General features: G+C 38.9%; 1 protein-coding gene across 1 annotated transcript in view; it reads left to right on the top strand.

Annotated features, from left to right (window-relative positions):
- The first annotated feature begins 3,023 nt into the window (after positions 1 to 3,023).
- Positions 3,024 to 18,162, top strand: part of SLC35D1 (solute carrier family 35 member D1) — a 54,304-nt gene continuing 39,165 nt past the window's right edge. The window contains exons 1-8 of the mRNA XM_030865887.3: positions 3,024 to 3,614; positions 4,460 to 4,493; positions 4,591 to 4,677; positions 5,363 to 5,430; positions 6,948 to 7,019; positions 7,604 to 7,672; positions 9,785 to 9,887; positions 14,490 to 14,582. Coding sequence (XP_030721747.3) covers positions 3,184 to 3,614; positions 4,460 to 4,493; positions 4,591 to 4,677; positions 5,363 to 5,430; positions 6,948 to 7,019; positions 7,604 to 7,672; positions 9,785 to 9,887; positions 14,490 to 14,582 — 957 coding nt within the window. The 5' untranslated portion in view covers positions 3,024 to 3,183. The remainder of the gene's footprint in view (positions 3,615 to 4,459; positions 4,494 to 4,590; positions 4,678 to 5,362; positions 5,431 to 6,947; positions 7,020 to 7,603; positions 7,673 to 9,784; positions 9,888 to 14,489; positions 14,583 to 18,162) is intronic.

Genomic DNA, 18,162 nt, shown 5'->3' on the forward strand with positions numbered 1-18,162 from the left:
AGAATGCGTCACTCCTCTACACTTCAAAGCATTCTACTGAGGCTCCACAAATCATTACTGGAGTTAAGAAAACCCAACACAGTTCTTGGCCTGTCTATGGTAGGTCTTAGTGTATACTTGCTAATAAATTACATAATCATGCTGAGAAAAACAACAGTAATTGCTTGGATCAGTACTTTTTAGGAGATTTATTTTCATTTCATTTTGTGTAATTGCAATTGATTTGTTGCAGAAATTTGTACCTGGCATTTCCTACTCCATAGAGTAGCACTTGAACTATTATCTGGCCTCTTTCACTGGTTTCCATTATCACCATCTGACTTTATAAAAGGAAATTTCCTTTTCATACAGTGTTAGTGGTAATATAAAATTGGTACAACCTCTTTGGAGATCAATTTGTTCATTCTATTAATTTTTTAAAAAAATAGTCTTTAATTAAGCAATTCCACTTCTAGAAACTGATACCTGTACAAAGTTGAATGGACAAGGATAATCAAAGCTGCATTGTTTATAAACTGAAAAAATGGCAACAACTTAAAAATGTCTATAGGATGGATCACATCAATCATGATGCATCTAGCTGATAGAATTCTCTGCAGCCATTAAAAAGAATGAGGTAGAGTTTCTTTACTGCCACAGAAAGGCCTTCAAGGAATAAAAAGTGAAAAGAGAAAGGTTGCATAATCATAATGATAATAATAGTAATTATTATTATTAGGAACATTTGTAAAGTGTGTACTATATTCTAAGCATTTAACTTTATTAACTTACTTAATTCTCATCACCACCCTATGAGGTGGGTGCTATTGTTATCCCCATTTTACAGAGGAGGGAACTGAACCACCGTGACATCAAGCAACTTGCCGGAGATCACAAAACTAGTGCCAGAGGCAGTATCTGGTTTGAGCATCAGTGTTTTTACATGGTTCTCTTCATTTATGTTAAAAAATGTATAACAATACATGTCTATAAATATATGTGTATGTATATATATGCATATGTGTGTGTATATATATTTGTATAGGCACAGAAAGTGGCTCTAAGCAGAGCCTCGAGATGGTTAGCAGTTGCTTTCTCTGAAAAATGGGTAAGGGTGAGAGAGGAAGAGAGCAAGATAGTTGTGCGATACAAGTCTCTTTTGCTTGTTTGCTTTTGTAATGAGGGACATTATTATTTTAATAATAATTTTTTTCACAAGGGATGTTTCTCAAAATATAATTTTCTAGTTATTTTTCTTCTGCTGCCAGCAGTTAAGGAAGAAATTTGGCCACTTCTTTCATTGTTGAAAAGTTATACCATTCGCTGATTCATTTAGCAAAAACATCTAAAGTGTGCTAGATGTCCCTGCCTCACCCAGCGCTCAAGGAGCTCACTGTCAAGTGGAACAGACTGACATGTAAACATATAATTCCAGAGCCTCTATAAAGGGGATGCACAAAGATGCAGTGGGAGAAGCACAAAGGAGAGATGTCATTTCTGTGGAGGGCAAGGAGAGGCGGTGTGAAGGAAGGTGCCCAGAGAGGAGATAATATTTTGCCTAAATACTAAAAGAAAAGTAACAGTTCTTCAGGAGACAGTGGAGAGGAGGGAGAGAAAAAGCACCCCAGATTTAGGGAATACGGGAGTAAAGACACAGAAGTAAGGACACAGGAACCCACATTATTCTTCAGGGAACTGGGTGTAGTTTGATTTAGCTGAAGCCTAGGGAGGAAAATGTAAGGACGGCAGGAGCCATGTCACCTAAGGCCTTGTGGACTGTGTTAAGAATTTCATTCTGTGTGCCAGTTTTTCCTAAGGAGCAGTCAAAGAACACAAGTGTCTCCAGGATAACATAAAATATATAAATCAAAAGATATACGTACAATGGAATATTATCTAGCCTTGAAAAGGAAAGAAATTCTGACACATGCTACATGTGGATGAACCTTGAAAATATGCCAAATGAAATAAGTCAGACACAAAAGGACAAATACTGTATGATTCTACTTATTTGAGATACCTAGAATAGTCAAATTTATAGAGGCAAAGTAGAATAGCGGTTTCTAGAGGATGGAGGGAAGGAGGAATGGGGAGTTTTTGTTTAGTGGTTTCATAATCTCAGTTTGAGATGACATGAAAGCTCTAGAGAAGGGTAGTGGTTAAGAGTTTCACAACAACATGAATGTACTTAACACCACTGAATTGTACACTTAAAAAGTGTTGAAATAATAAATTTTATATTATGCATATTTCACCATAATAAAAACCAGGTAACGATGGTAAATTTTGTGTTATGTATATTTTACCATAATTTTAAAATATGGAAAAATATTTTAAAGATATAGACAAAATATTTAGATAAATAATTCAAAGTTATTTTTCTGCCTTGACATTAAAATTAGATATGTCATTTCTTTGTTTAAGCTGGTAATAATGATTTGTTTCTCTTATATGACAATGTCTACTGTTTACTGAAAACCAGCTTTATATCCAGAGATGAGGAGATGTAGGCTCAGAGAGTTCAACTAACTGACCCAAGGGCACACAGCTAGTGAGGGGGCATTTCTAGGAAACCCAGAATTGGAACTCAGCTCCTAACACCTTACTGTTTCACCAACCCCCAAGCCACTTTATTATCTTGCTACTTTTTGGATATGGCAGTACAATCTCAAAGACGGTATTGTATGGTGTTTTCTGGGTTCAGAAACCGTAAGAAATCTGAGGCAACGCAGACTGAAATATTGAACAGTTGAATGTTTACTCTTGATCCACATCTGATACTTTTTAAGGGCTTAGGCCCTCTGCAAGAGAGACAGAAATAGCGTTCGAGTGAGGCTAGACGCACGCACATTGTTAACTACTCAGTCAGCCACCTGTTACCGATTGGAGGAAGGTCTGTATTTTGGTTGCGGCAGTTATCTGGAAAATACGGCTCTCAGCCCCCCAGCCGCCAGCCTCCGCATCCCAGGTACGCGGCCCCCGAAACACCCGGCGCGGGCTTGCGCGCAGGCGCTAGCCGGTCGCTTCCTTTCGCGATTGTGCTGTGCTGCTAGGCTTTCTGGTGTCCCCGAGTGGTTCCCCCTAAGCTTCTTCTCCCTCTCTGTCCGGGACTCAGGGTCGCCACTGCCCCTTCTCCGGGCCCTCTCCAAGCCCTGCCCAGGCCGAGCCAGGCGCGGCCCCTACCCTCTGACCCCGCGTTGCACAATGCCCGATCAAAGTCCCGGGGCGTGTGAACCACAGCGTCCCTGCCCCTGGGCGGGGGTGGGCGGCGGCCGCGCGGGGAGCCGAGGCGGCGGCGACAGCCGGCCCAGTACACCGGCCCCGGTCCCGCGAGTCCCCGCGAGCTGCCGCCTCAGACCCAGCTCTAGTCGGCCCCGCCGCCCGCCGCTCCCCTCGCAGGCCGCCGCCGCCGCCGCCGCCGCCGCCGCCGCCATGGCGGAAGTTCATAGACGTCAGCAGGCCCGGGTTAAAGGAGAAGCCCCCGCGAAATCCTCCACACACAGACATGAGGAGGAGCTGGGGATGGCGTCGGCCGAAACGCTGACCGTGTTCCTGAAACTGCTGGCCGCTGGCTTTTACGGCGTGAGCTCCTTCCTCATCGTGGTGGTCAACAAGAGCGTGCTCACCAACTACAGGTAGGGCCGAGGCGGCGGCGACCCAGGCCGCGGAGAGGAGCGGGCGGCGGCGGCGGCTGGGCGCCGGCTCCCTGGACTTTGCCTGCAAAGTTGGAGCTGAACAAAGTTGGGCGGGAGCCGGGGAGGGAGGGAGGGCGGGCGGGCGGCTGATACGCGGCCGGGGCGGCGGAGCCGGCTTGCGCGCCGGCCCGGAGTGGGGTTCCCGCTCCCGGCGCCGAGCTCGGGACTGCCGGGTGAGCGTTCGGGGCCGCGTTCGGAAAGCGCCTGCCCTGCCCGCCGTGCAGCACCTTGGAAACCCTGCAAACCCTGCCCTTCGGAGAGATGGAGCGGAGTTGCTTCGTGACTTTTTTGACTCCTGTGCACGCCAGGCTGGGAGCCCGGAGAGGGATGCCCGGCCTTCCCTGCAGCCTGGGCTAGGTTCCGGGGCTTCAGGGTTCTCTGACTTCGCTGACAGCCTCTGGGGACCTACGCATCCTCAAGCCCATTTAAGATGATTGTGATGCTGCCACTGGGACCACAAAGGCAGAAGCATTTTTTTTTTTTTAAATGTGTGAAACCGTTCAAGAGATGTATGTCTTCACTTCCAAGACAAGTCAGTTACAGGCAGCCGACTGAAATTGTAGAATCGGACAAGATTAGACAAGTGGCAGCCCGAGGCTACAAAATCAGCGGTGTTGCCTGACAACTGGCAGGGATTTTTCTCAGATTGTCATTTGGATGAGGGGTAGACGTTGGTGTGTTTTGTATCAAAATGCATTGTAAGGTTGCCGATGTGCAAATTGAATTCACCGAGCTTAGGTTTTTCTGATCCTGTGTTTTTTTTGTTTTCTCTACCATTTTTGTAGATTTCCCTCCTCACTATGTGTTGGACTTGGCCAGGTTAGTTGGAATCTTCAGCATTACGTGGTTTGTGTCGTTAGAACTTCTGAATGTGTCTTTATATGTAGAACAGTGAATCTGTGTTCTCTGTTTACAGATGGTGGCCACAGTGGCAGTACTCTGGGTTGGAAAGGCACTCAGAGTAGTCAAGTTTCCTGACTTTGACAGAAATGTACCTCGAAAGGTAAAAAAGAAAAAAAAAAAGTAATACTTTATGTTCTGAAAAGAAGTCACTATATATATTTTTCATCAGTGCCTTACATATTTAAAAATTGCAGCCTTGAAATCGCCCAATGTAGAGTAGGTATAATGCAGGCAAAGAACAAATATAGTAATATGTGTTTTTAAAAAGTCCCACAGTCTCTTTAAAGTTAAGAAAAAATGCCCCTAGATCTTGTGTTCTGTTTTAATTATTGAACACTTGCTGGGATTACAGTCATTTTGCATTTTCTACGTCCGTCTAATCTGTGTATCCTGCATTCATTATTCTTTGGGTTTATTTTCTTATTCTTCCATCTGCCTCTGCTTGACTCCACCTGAGGATGAAATGCCTTTCCTTTTTCTGCTGACATCAGAACAATGGGCTCTACATTATCATATTGTAAAGAAAGATGTTGTTGTCCCATGTGCTTTGATCATATTCATATTTGTGTTTCTTTTTTCCCCTCCATTCTTTCTGCAGAGAGCTATTTATCCAGGAGTAATGTTGTTTGGGTGCTTCATGGGGGCCAAAATTGTGTGTGAGAACTAATCTTGTGTTTTAAGTAGAAAGAATTTGATCATATAAACAAAACTGTTTCTGTTTGAAAAGGACCTTGTTTTAGCTGCCTTTATTATTGAGTTTTGTTATCCCTTTTTAAATTTTCTAGACGTTTCCACTACCTCTACTATATTTTGGGAACCAAATCACGGGACTGTTCAGCACAAAGAAACTGAAGTATGGATAACTTTATTTTACTAGTGAGGTTAATATAATGTGTTCTTAAAATTGTACTTGAAAATGTCAAATGTTTAACACATTGTTACTGATCCTGGAAAAATGAAAGGACCAGAAACTTAATCTCTTAAGTTTGAAGAGAAAGAAGTTTTTTGTTTGTTTGGGGTTTTTTTTTTTCCCTTCACTTTGATGATAGAAGTCTTAAAATGTTGTAAAATACTGTGATGGGAGATTTTCATTATTTTTACAGACTTATAATAGTGAAGGATATATGTTAGGCTTCTGAGATTTCAATTCATTAGTACAATTCATAAATAGTATATTTTAGGCAAATTCCACAAGTAAAATTAGATTGTGGATATGAGAACTTTTGTAGTTTTTCTTTTAACATGGGGTAGTTAAAATAGCATCAGATGGAACCCTGATACAAATATGATTAACATTTTACACATGGCCATATGATTTTAGAGGCAGCATTTTCACTTTTAGAAAGAAGCAGTAGCTCTCTACTCCATGACAACACTTATTATCCTCTAACTTCCCAATTCTTGGCTTTTCCACTTAAAGAGTGTATGTATCAGGTATATGTGATGTTAAAAGTATACACATAGAGAAACCATTTAACAGAAACCCATGGCTTCACCACTGTCACGTGAGCTAAACCTCTGGCTTAGTGGGTGATTGTAAAACGGAATGGAGAGATCTCTGAGGGTAGAGACCAAGCTTTTTTCATTTCCTCAGACCCAAGAAACTTGACAGAATGACCACGATGGTATTTCTGGTTAAGGTTCCATGGAAGTCAGATTTATCATGGGTGGGGCATCCTTTTACATCTCATTACCCACTTGGAAAGAAATGCAGACCTGCTGCAAAGTGCTGCTTGTATATAGAGTTTGCTCTTTTTCATCCTTTGTCATCTATCCATCCATCCATCTTTTCACAGCCTATCTTTGATTGCCAGTTAAGTATAAGGCACTTTGGGGTGAGATGAGATAGATTCAGAAATAATTATGTTGCAAGAGGCCGTATGTTTGATTAGTGCAAGCAGAATGCTCTAGGAGTTTAGAGGAAGACAGGATTACTTCCACAAAAGGACAATCAAGGAATGTTTTATGGGGTAAGATTATCACCGATGTTATTTGAAAGTTAGGGGTAGGAAGGGAGGTCAGTCTAGAAAAGAAAGACGAGGTCTTAAAGACTAACATGATTACTGTTCAGGGTGTTTAACATAATAAGCAGGGTAAAATTAAAAGTGTCTGTTATCAGTCTTTGTTAATAGATGTATGTTTTCTACCATTTTATAATTAGTTTGGTGTTTTTCACTTCTGGTAGTTTTATAAAAGCAACCCTTTCAGGCTTTCAAATACTTTCTAGAGAGAAATAAGGATTTAACTTAGTCACAGATTAATCAGCATGGAATTTCCATAATGGAAGGAAGAGATTAGCATTATTTTAAAATACTAATTTTGGAGAATCAAATTTTATTTTACCTAAATATCTTTGTCTTTTTCCTGCAGCTTGCCAATGTTTACAGTTCTGAGAAGGTTCTCCATCCTGTTTACAATGTTTGCTGAAGGACTTTTACTCAAGTGAGTTAAATTTCTAATATATCTAGTCTTTAACCAACTTTAATCACCCTGAAAAGGTGCCCAGCATATGTAAGATATTACAATTATTTGTGTTGTTTCTACTTTATCTTTTGAGAAGTTTAAGCAACTTTCTCCCTTTGCTGTAGGAGTTGATAGTTTATGGCTTCCTTATGGAAGCCTGTCTGAACATGAGGTATACTTTCAAGAATTCCTATACCTACTGATGCCACTGGTGAAGCTGGGTCAGAAGATCAGTATAGGCTTTAAATAGTGTTCATGTCTTGGCTACTTTTACTACAAATGTGTGTGACCATTTTCAACTTAAAGAAATCTGATTAGCAAAAATTCAAGCTCAATAATAATAACAACAAATGGTAAAAATAAGAAAAAATAAGTATACTTACTTATATAAGAAAGTAAGTTTTTGCTTCATCAGAGGGGTTCTTTTAAATATCCAGTTCCTTGGAATCATTTGTTTACAACTTTTTTAAAGAAAACATATATTTTTTGCCTATGTTGCAGAATGAGTCTTTGTAAATAACTAAAGCCACATGTATGTATTTTTTAATTATTTTATTTTGTAGGAAGACTTTTTCTTGGGGTATTAAGATGACTGTATTTGCAATGATTATTGGAGCCTTTGTAGCTGCCAGGTAAGATGGGGGCCTATATAAAACCTATGAGAGTACATTAGAATTTATCAATAATTATTGATAATAAATGATCAATTACCAATAAAGAGAATTTTTTTATAGGCTAAATAAGAATCATGTTTTTGAAAAGTAAAAGACTTTTAAAAGTTAAATCTTTTTGGCTGTATGAAGATTAAGGCTAGCAAAATCAGATTCTTGGGATTCTTAAAAGTTAAATTCATTCTAAAAGTTCATTCATTCATTCAGAAGGTTAAATTAGAGTTTATTATGCTATCTTCTATTTATTGAGCATATACCTTGTGCCATACAGTATGTTTGGTATTTTTACACATATTATTTATGTATTTTTCACAACCACTCTGAAAGGTATGGGTATAATTTTCCTATTTATGTTGAGAAAACTAAAATCTAGGTTCAGTAGCTTGCTCAGGGTCACACAGCTAGTAAATGGCAGAGCTGGAATTTGAATCTGTGCCTGACTCCAGAGCCTGTGTGCTTTTATAAACCATGTGACGTTCTTTTCCTTTGCATGCTGCTAAAGAAAACAGTGTCTCAGAGAAGGCAAATGATAATAAATTATTTGCCTTATGGGAAATAAATAATAGAATTGCTTTATTGGGTTTCACATAAGGTATCACAAATGCCGTAACTTAGATATTCTATTAAAGCTTTTTTCCATTGTTCTTAAGTTTAAAGTGAATGGGGAAAATGTATACCCAAAGACTCAGAAAATTGAAATGATGAGTGGAAGCCTTCTACAACATTTTACTCTGCATGTGTGGGTTTGCTAATGCCGCAAATTCTGCCTGACATTGTATTTTCCATCTGGGAGTTCCAGTGTGCTTCTTGAATTGTCTCATTTACCTTCATCATATCCCTGTAGTATAGGTGGGGGGAAAGTACTATAAGTCAGTTCTACTCCACCCTAACTCTCAAAGTGAAATTTCATTCAAAAACAAAAAAATAGAGTAGTTAGTTACTAGAATTTCGTTATATAGCTGACTGCTTTTCCCTCTAGGTAACCTTCCTCCTTGGAGAAAAATTCTATATGAGCCTCCTACCTTTCTTTTTAAAGATGCCCTACTAATCTTTGAAGCATTTCATTGAAGCTGGTGCTATCTAAAACAGAGCAAAACAACAGGAGTTTCTCAGGGCTAACTCTGGCCTGCAAAAAGTTTCTGAGGCAGATTGCTATCTGGTAGAACCTTTTACTTGGGAAAAAAATTTGGAGGAAGAGAGTCTGGAGTTAGAGGGTTGTCAGGCTCCTTGGAAGAGGGGTGGGTCATTAGGTAGTTCTGCCTGAAATTGCAGTGGCATAGAGCTCCTCAGAAGTCTGTCCCATGTAGTAGTTTAGCTACAAATAGATAACACCTTTGCAGAATCACAGAATGCAGGGCCCCTGTTTTAGCTAGGGTGCTAAAGTATGCTGAAGGCGTACTTAGATTTTCATTTATTCTGTTCAGTTTACTAAGGTCTTGTGCCTGGTGCTCTGCTAAATATCAGGAAACTTCAGTTTCCCTAATCCCACTAGTTACACCTAGTAGGCTCATTAGGCAATTATTTTAAGTATTTGAGTTCCCGCTATGTGCTTAGACACTGATGTAGCCTGATCTCAGAACTAACCACCATCCACACTTCAGAAATTCCACCCAGTGGCCCAACCACCTGTGCAAGACAGCCCTACCTTTTGTGTGAACCTTTGAAAAATGACTGTTAACAGCTTCATTCTCCTTTTGTTTTCCTTATCTGTGAAATTGACCTCTGATGCCTTCTGCTTGCTTCAGATATATTGTAATGGTGAATTTGGTTGGTTCTTTCTTGTTGTCTGACTTTGAATTCAAAGCAGTGTGCTATTAACTGACGTGGTTGATTATTGCTAATGATTTTGTGTTTAAGTGTTAGTGCTTCTCATTTCTGAAGACCCCCTTACTGATTATGTAATTGCAAACTCTAACCAGGAACCAAGAAATACTAGTAGCTGATAAAATGCCTAATATTCACTTACCTAGATAAGCAATTGTTCTTAGAAGTATTGTAGTTCAGACCTATTTAACATTTAATGCATGTTCTTTAAATGTTAGTTGTTATTAAAGTGTTACTTATGTTTTGCAGCTCTGACTTGGCATTCGATCTGGAAGGATATGTTTTTATTCTGATAAATGATGTCCTGACAGCAGCAAATGGTGCCTACGTAAAACAAAAATTAGATTCAAAAGTAGGTAGCAGTCTCACGCTTCTTTAAGAGATGTTTACTGTTGTTGGGAATGGTCATGTCAATTCATCAGGGGATAAAGTGGGGAATAAGGAAAAATACTTATGAAGGATGCGAAAAGCCTGTACCTTGGTGCTCACGTAAGAAACTTTATTTTCTAATTAGCAGTTAGATTTTACTGTTGGCTTTTCTGGAAGGGACTGGGTGAATATTGACTTTGAGAGGGACACTGATGTAAGTAAGGAGTGTTCATTAGAGAAAAGTATCATAAACGTTCATGGCTGTGTTGTAGAGGACTTGGTGAGGGACCTGTACAAGAAAGAAGTATCTGGAAGCTCTTGAGCAGATTTCAGAAGTGAGTTGGAACAAGAACAAGAATGGACTTTGCATATTTGTCCTACAAATATATAGTAGTCCCTCAATATCCGTGGGGGATTGGTTCTAGGAACCCCCGAGGTTAACAACATCCTTGGATGCTCAAGTCCCTTATATAAATGGAGCAGTATTTACATGTAACCTATGCACATCCTCCCATATACTTTAAGTCATTTCTAGATTACTTATAATACCTAATACAATATAAATGCTATGTAAATAGTTGTAAATACAATGTAAATGCTGTGTAAACAGTTGCTTGCGTGGCAAATTCAAGATTTGCTTTTTGGAACTTTCTGGAATTTTTACTTTTTTTTCTGAATATTTTCCATCCACTGTTGGTTGAATCCTCAGATGCAGATATGGATATGGAGGGCCAACTGTAATGGGAAACTTAGGCAGTATTAGAATCTCTCTTTCAGGGGCAACACCGAGTTTCCTGGCCTAGATCTCGTACACATGAACTTCATATACCCCGCTCTTTTCCTTCACCTGCAGCATGCACATGAAGGCTTTAAAGATATTTTTATTTGTCTAATGTATATGTTGAATATAAACACACCAAATTTTATTTTGAGAGCAAGCCAGACCATCAGAAAGCTGAGCATTCGAGCCATATTTTACTACATTATGGTATAAGATTGCATTATTGTAAGGAGAAGCTACATGGAACTCAGCTTTATATATCCTAGGGTTGTTATTGAAGGAGTTGTCCTTTCTATCATAATGGATCCTATATGAAGACCCACATGAGATCGTTATCATAGATACCGTCATCGTTTTTCCTAAGCAGCTGGTGTATTTTTATCTAGTACTTAAGTCTTATAACTTGACCATAGCTTTATCTTATTTTCCTACCCCTGTGTTCTCATCAGTCAGATGACCATAACCACTTAGCTTTTAGTTGGTTCTATTATATGTACAGTATTTCTGAAACTACTTCAGGTCCTTTTTTGGGGTTCAGATCATAAATACAAATGCCCTACCTGCTTGATAGTAGTATTAGTATGGAGTTTGTATCATCTTGGCTGGTGGCTTTGCCTTCTTCAGAAAGGACTGTAGAATATATGGCCATCCCAGTAGTTTTCATTATTTTGAATAATCTAGAATGTTTATTTTGAATAACCTGGAAGAACTAGGGGCAGTATAGATCTAGTTTCAGCAAATTTTCTTTGAATATACCCTTTATGTCTTGTTCTCCGTTTATTTGCCTTGAAGACTGTATGATGATTACATTTTAATGGAAGCTACTATTAAAAAATTTAATCTTTGTGCAATAGCTAGAGAAAAGGGAACAGTTAGAGATTTAGTTTTACTCTCGTTTTTTGCTGCTTTGGAAATATGTAGTAATAATAACATTTCATTTCTCCAGTAGCCTCAGCTGTCTAAAACAGTACTGTCGAGTACAGTTCTGTGATGATGGAAATCTGTTATCTCAGCGGACCATTAATGGTAGCCACTAGCCACACGTAGCTGTTGAACACTTGATAAGTGACGGCACAACTGAGGAACTGAACTGGTAGTTTAATGTAATTATAATTCAATTGAAATAGCTGTGTTTGGCCAGTGGTTACTATATTGTATAGCACAATCTAGAGTACATCCTAGAACCTAGGGAAAATAGCAAAGAGGGTTTCTGAGTATTTTATTCCCAGGGGAGCCTTTTAGTTCCTCACTCAGAAATGACTTATGGCTTACTTGTATTAGAACTTTTAAGCATATTGATCTGCTTTTCACAGTTCATGGATTAGGAGCAACAATCCTATCTGGAGGCAGAGGCTTATCAGCAATAAAAAAGCTCAGCTAATAACAAGAGAAACAGGAAAACTATGAAAGTCAGATGGAACTACTCAAAGATGGACAACACCATATAAAAACACAATACAGTAATGCATGTTAATGATGATGCCCTAAATTAAATTGTAGTCAATGTACTCTGTTTAAGAACAGGGGAAAAGGTATTTAAAACAGTTAACAAGTGAAAAGAAAAACAACAGTTTGGCATTTATCAGCTGTCTGGATGGTGTATGTGTGTGTGTGTGTGTAGGCATCCTCTACTTCCTGGATAAGACTCATGTCTCTTGCTGTTGGGGCACCTGATGTTAAAGGTTGTTTTGTCCTACTGTGGCTTTTTTCTTGCTGCCTTAGAAATCAGGTACACCTTTTCATTGATGCTGTGGTGGCTATAAGCAATCAGTTATTTGGTTTATCCAGCAGGCAGTAGGGCCACAATGAGACGCTTTTAATCAGGAGTTTTATTACCTATCATTTCAGAACTGCTTATAATCGTGGTCCTTTGAGCATGAATCACATGACATAAAGACTTAGTGCTGCATTGCAGACCTGAACGCAGCTACTGAATTTAAAACATTTTTAACTCAAAAGAAATCACACAAATAACATGTATTTATAATAGAATTAGTAGAAAACATAGATAAGCAAGAGGAAGAAAATATAAATCTTTCTTAATTCCACCATTGAGTGAGAAGCACTGTTTTGGTAGATACCCTTTTGTAAGAATGTGTGTTTGTGTGTATGTGTGCATGTACACACTTAACTATGAGAAAAACTTAAAAGAGTGATGAAATATAATGTTTTCTAACCTGTATTTTTCATTTAGTACTGTTTCATGAACACTTTCCTCATCAATCAGTATTAAACATTTTTAGTGGCTGCATAATATTTCATTGTATGGTTGTATCATAGTCTAATCAACTAGTTTTCTACTGTTGGGTATTTGTTTCCAGTTTTTCAAAGCTTCTTTTGATATAGCACAGGGAACTCTGCTCAGTATTCTGTAATAACCTAAATAGATACATAACAAAGATTAGATACATGTATATGTATAACTGAATCACTTTGCTGTACACCTGAAACTAACACAACATTGTTAATCAACTCTACTCCAATATAAAATAAAATCAAAAAAAAATTATCACTGAAAAAAAACCCTGCTTTTGAGAAGGTAGTTTGACTTTTCATATCACTTGGTGATCTTTCAGTCACAGAAGTTAGGCAGATATTATGCCCTTATCCTCACTATTCCTTTACCCCCCCTTTACCCTCCAAACTCAGGCCTACTTTTTTAGGTGACTGCTTCCTGCTGAATGTCCCAGAATTCTGTGCATCAAAGGTGGACCCACAGTTCTCATAGACTCCCTGTGTTTGAAGATGTGTGTGGTCTTCTGTTGCTCCCCAGTAGCTGAGGGCACAACTAGTCATACCATATTTTGGGAATTGTAGGGTAATCTTTTTTTTTTCAATGTTTATTTTATTTATTTATTTTTGGCTGTGTCAGGTCTTAGTTGTGGCACGCGGGATCTTTTGTTGTGGTGCTCAGGCTCTTTGTTGCGGTGCGCGGGCTTCTCTCTAGTTGTGGCGTGTGGTCTTCAGAGCGCACAGTCTCAGTAGTCGTGACACATGGGCGCTCTAGTTGTGGTGTGCAGGCTCCAGAGCATGTGGGCTCTGTAGTTGCAGCACGTGAGCTCTCTAGTTGTGGCGCACAGGCTCAGTAGTTGTGGTGTGAGGGCTTAGCTGCCCCACGGCATGTGGGATCCCAGTTCTCCGACCGGGGATCGAACCCACATCCCCTGCATTGGAAGGTGGATTCTTAACCACTGGACCACCAGGGAAGTCCCTGTAGGGTAATCTTAATCTTCTTTCTTTTTTCTTTTCTTTTCTTTCCTTTTTCTTTTCCTTTTTCTTTTCTTTCTTCTTAATCTTCATTGTACTTCCCGTATACATTTTCAGAAATACTTCACTGGGAAGTTATGTCTGTCTGTGTGTTGGTCTAGGTGTGAGTCTTTGTGTCTGTTAAATTGCACTCTGTTTTAGTTCTGAAAAGCCCGAGACTAACTTGGTGACTTTTATTCTGTTCTGGAAAGGGAAGGGCTTCAAGGACGTGCTTCTGTAGAGATGTATGTTTGTGTTCAAAATAACTTCTTTTCTCCTTGCTGTTTTGAGGCAGCGAGTTGATGTCATTTTTATTTCTCTGATCTTAAGCACTCAGGGAATTTATTTCAAATAAACTTGAAACCTTGTAAGTTTGCATTTTTTTTTTTTTTGGAAAGCTTAGGTCATTAATGTTTGCAAGACTTCTGACTTGACTAATTTGCTGTGTATGTTGTGGGGGAGGGGTGCATGTTTGTAATGGGGGGTGGCACTCTGTACAGGGTTGTCTTTCTCTGTCTACTGGAACCAAATGAAACACCTAATTTTTTATTCTCCTAGGAGCTGGGAAAATATGGTCTGCTCTATTACAATGCGCTGTTCATGATTCTGCCCACCCTAGCCATTGCATATTTTACGGGAGATGCGCAAAAGGTAGGACTTTCTGATTATGGCTTCATGGTGTATGTTTTTGAATTTTATTTTAATTTGTATTACCAAGAGATAGACAGTTGGGTTGTTAAAAAGTAATGTTCTTAGTAAGTGACCAAAGACTGAGAATTTACCTTTTAGCTTGCTAATGTCATGCTAACCTTTTTGGGTAGTACTAAAATAGCTTAAAATAGCTCTGGCTGTCGACATAAAAATAGTGCATGCCAACTAGTGTCCTTCTCTTACGTGCCAGGAGGATAGAGGAAGGGAATTTTTACATTTCTACTAAACTACAAAATAGGAATAGTAGCAAACTATCCTTGAAAAACAAAAAATCCAGAAGTAGTAGAATTCTTCAAACCTAACAAAACGCTTGTTATCTCTAGAAGCTCTCAGTTTTGGTGTACAATTGTCATCCTGGCTTAAATCCCAAGCTGTTTTTTCCCCTCAGGAGATATTTAGCTGTGTGGTGACTTAACCATATAAATAGCAACGAATATAATAGTTTACTCATTTTCTGCAAATGTTTAGCTAAATAAATCCAGAATAAAGTAGCAAACTAAATCCAGACAAGAATTTTTCTCTGAAACACATATTCATAGCATAAAAATTGGTAACATTTTGTTAGAATTCACAGAATTTTGCAAACTTAATGGAAATCTAGAATTCTGCCAAGGATTTCGGTACCAAGATTCCTCCTAATGATTCCCCTGGCTAGTAGTTTCTTCAGAATAAATGTATTGATTGTTTATTATAATGACAGCGACAAGTTCCCCAAATCAGTGGGGACCAAAATAAAGAAGAGGTTTTTAGAAGTAGTTAGACTGTTAAAAATTGTGCTTGAATCAGAGGTAGGAGAAGACTGACTGCTTATAAAGCTGTTTTGTTTTTTTCATCAAGAACTCTTTCTTTTAAAACTGGCAAAGAACATATGTAAATGTTTTAATGAACTGTGACCTGGCTATCAGCAGGCCTAGAAATGACTCCAAAGCAGGAAACTACTGTAGAGGTGTTGCTCTAAAAATAAAGATGTTGAATGAGTTTTTTGTGGCTGTGCAAAAAGTGGGAAGAGAAACTAACATTTATTGAGTCCCTATTATGTGCTAGTCACTTTTTATATACAATGTAATATAGTCCCCATAACAGCTGTAGGAAGTTTGAATTAACCCTATTTTACCAAGGTGGAAATAGAGGTTCAGAGAGACTGAATAACTTGCCCAGCATCAGACTGTCAGCAGGTAGTAGAGTCAGGATTTAAACCCAAGCCTGACTGCAGAGGCCATGGTCTTTTCAGCGTTCTGCCTCCTCTAGCTGACTCTGGCAGAAGCACCCTTCACTCTTTAGTTTTGGGGTAAGAATGTAATGTAAAATAACCAGGTACCCCATGGCAGCACAGATGATTCCAAATCTTGAGGCCAATCTGTACATGAGAAAGTTGGAAGAATTAATGTGATTAGGTATTCTACAGACTCAGCAAAAATGGAATTTTCATTAATTTGAAACTTTGACTAGTAGCTTGTAGCTACTTGAAAACATTGACTGAAGGAGATATTTCTTCATTCCAGAGTGATGATCGTTTAACTAGAAGTTATCTGCCAGGTTGTAGCAAAATTCATGCGTATTTTGAAGTTCACTAACACACTTTCAATTTTAAATGCTTCGATATAATTACAGGTGTTTACCCATAGTGGAAAAAATGACTTTGCCACCTATCTTGGGATGAGATTTAGATTTTACTCTTTTATTCTTCTTTTTTTAAGCAGAGGAGTGGAATTTGAGTAATCTTTTTGTTTCCTCCAATGAAAATGCCAAGCAAAGGTCAAGAAAGGTTTATTTTGAAAGAACAGTGTTTTTTAAGAATGACTGAATTTATCTAAATGCTTTCAAGTTGGGATGATAAACTAATTATGGAGGCTAAACTCATTGCTTTGTGATCAACCCCATCAGTGTTTTGGGTTTTACATAAATGTTTGTTCATCCTTATTCTTATTATTAATTAATATGATTCTTATAAAATATTTATTGGGGTACAGATGGACCTACTGGCTGGCAGGCTTACAATCTCATGCTCTTTTTCTTAACATTCTCTCCTTGACATACTCTCCCTCTAACATTCTCGAATAGTTATTAAGTGCTATTGTGTGTCTCACAGTGCTAAGCTCAGGTGATAAGAAAGAAGGATGAATTAGGTGGTATTCTTGCCTTTGAGAACCATTTAGTTGTCTTGGGGAGCAGACCTGTCATCATCAGAGTCGTAATTGTTACCAGTTCTGTGGGAAAGGTGTTGGGGTCATTGTGGGTTGGAAAATGGAGGTGGGTCAATTCCATCTCCTTGTTGGAGAGGGAATGCCTATCTCATGGAGCTTTGCCTACAGAATGAAAATACAAATGATGTGAATAATCAGTATTGTTTGGTAGGTTATGAATTAAATTTGGAACTTAGGAACTCCAAGAATTCTGAGTTTGATTCTGTTCCTAAATTCCTTTCTTCCTAAATTCCTTGTGTGCTTACTACAATTTTATTTTAAGTTCATTTCAGATTCAGTCAGTTCAGTATTACTGAGCATCTTCCTTGTGGTAAGAAAGTCCTGTGCTAAGTTCTTTGGGGAATATATGAGAAATACAACATAGTCCTTGCCACACAAGAAAGACATTTGACATGCTACAGAGATGGTGTAAGATCCAGCACCAAAGTGCATGCCCGTCAGTCAGTCAGTACTATAAGTATTCAGGTTAGGAAGAAACTGGTGTGGGTTAAAAATCAAGCTTGGATTTTTAGAGGAGATAGGGCTTGGTTTTCTTACCCACCAACTGCAACAAGTAATGCTAACCTGTTCTGGGGGTTGTTGTTAGAGATATAACTTACAGAAGTGGTTGAATGGTTTGCTTTTATTAATCAGCACAGAAGCAGTGGGTGGAAGCCATAGATGCCCTAGCGCATCCTAGAGGCTCATAGTATCCTACAAGAGGTTGCAGTTGATTTCTTCCACTGGAAGGTTCAGTTTCATAGTAGTCAGTGGGTTGGTGTCTGAAGTTCTGGCAAAAAGGGTTCACATTACAGCGTGGAATATGTGGCAGGATTTCAGGTAAGTGTTTTCTAGTAAGTCAGGTTCATATTCAGTGTGTCTTTTAGGCTTGGGTTTTCCCTTCAAAATATGTGTACATATAAGTGGACAAACATTCATGTATGTACATGTATTTTTTTAAAGAGTGGACACTTTTTTGGCGTGACAGTTTATCTTTTTTTTTTTTTAATTTTTATTTATTTATTTATTTGGTTGTGTTGGGTCTTAGTTGCAGCAGGCGGGCTCCTTAGTTGTGGCATGCAAACTCTTAGTTGCAGCATGCATGTGAGATATAGTTCCCAGACCAGGGATTGAACCCGGGTCTCCTGTGTCAGTAGCGCAGAGTCTTAACCGCTGTGTGCCACCAGGGAAGTCCCAACAGTTTATCTTTAAATAAAGCTGTTCCCATGTTAACAATTTCAGTCTACTTCTGACCTTCAAGTAATACTTCACCTATAGGGTATGATGCCTTGCACGATGCCTGATAAGATGCTTCCACATTAATCATTTTCCCTAAT

Source organism: Globicephala melas, chromosome 1 (assembly GCF_963455315.2).
Source record: "Globicephala melas chromosome 1, mGloMel1.2, whole genome shotgun sequence".
Classification (NCBI taxonomy): domain Eukaryota; kingdom Metazoa; phylum Chordata; class Mammalia; order Artiodactyla; family Delphinidae; genus Globicephala; species Globicephala melas.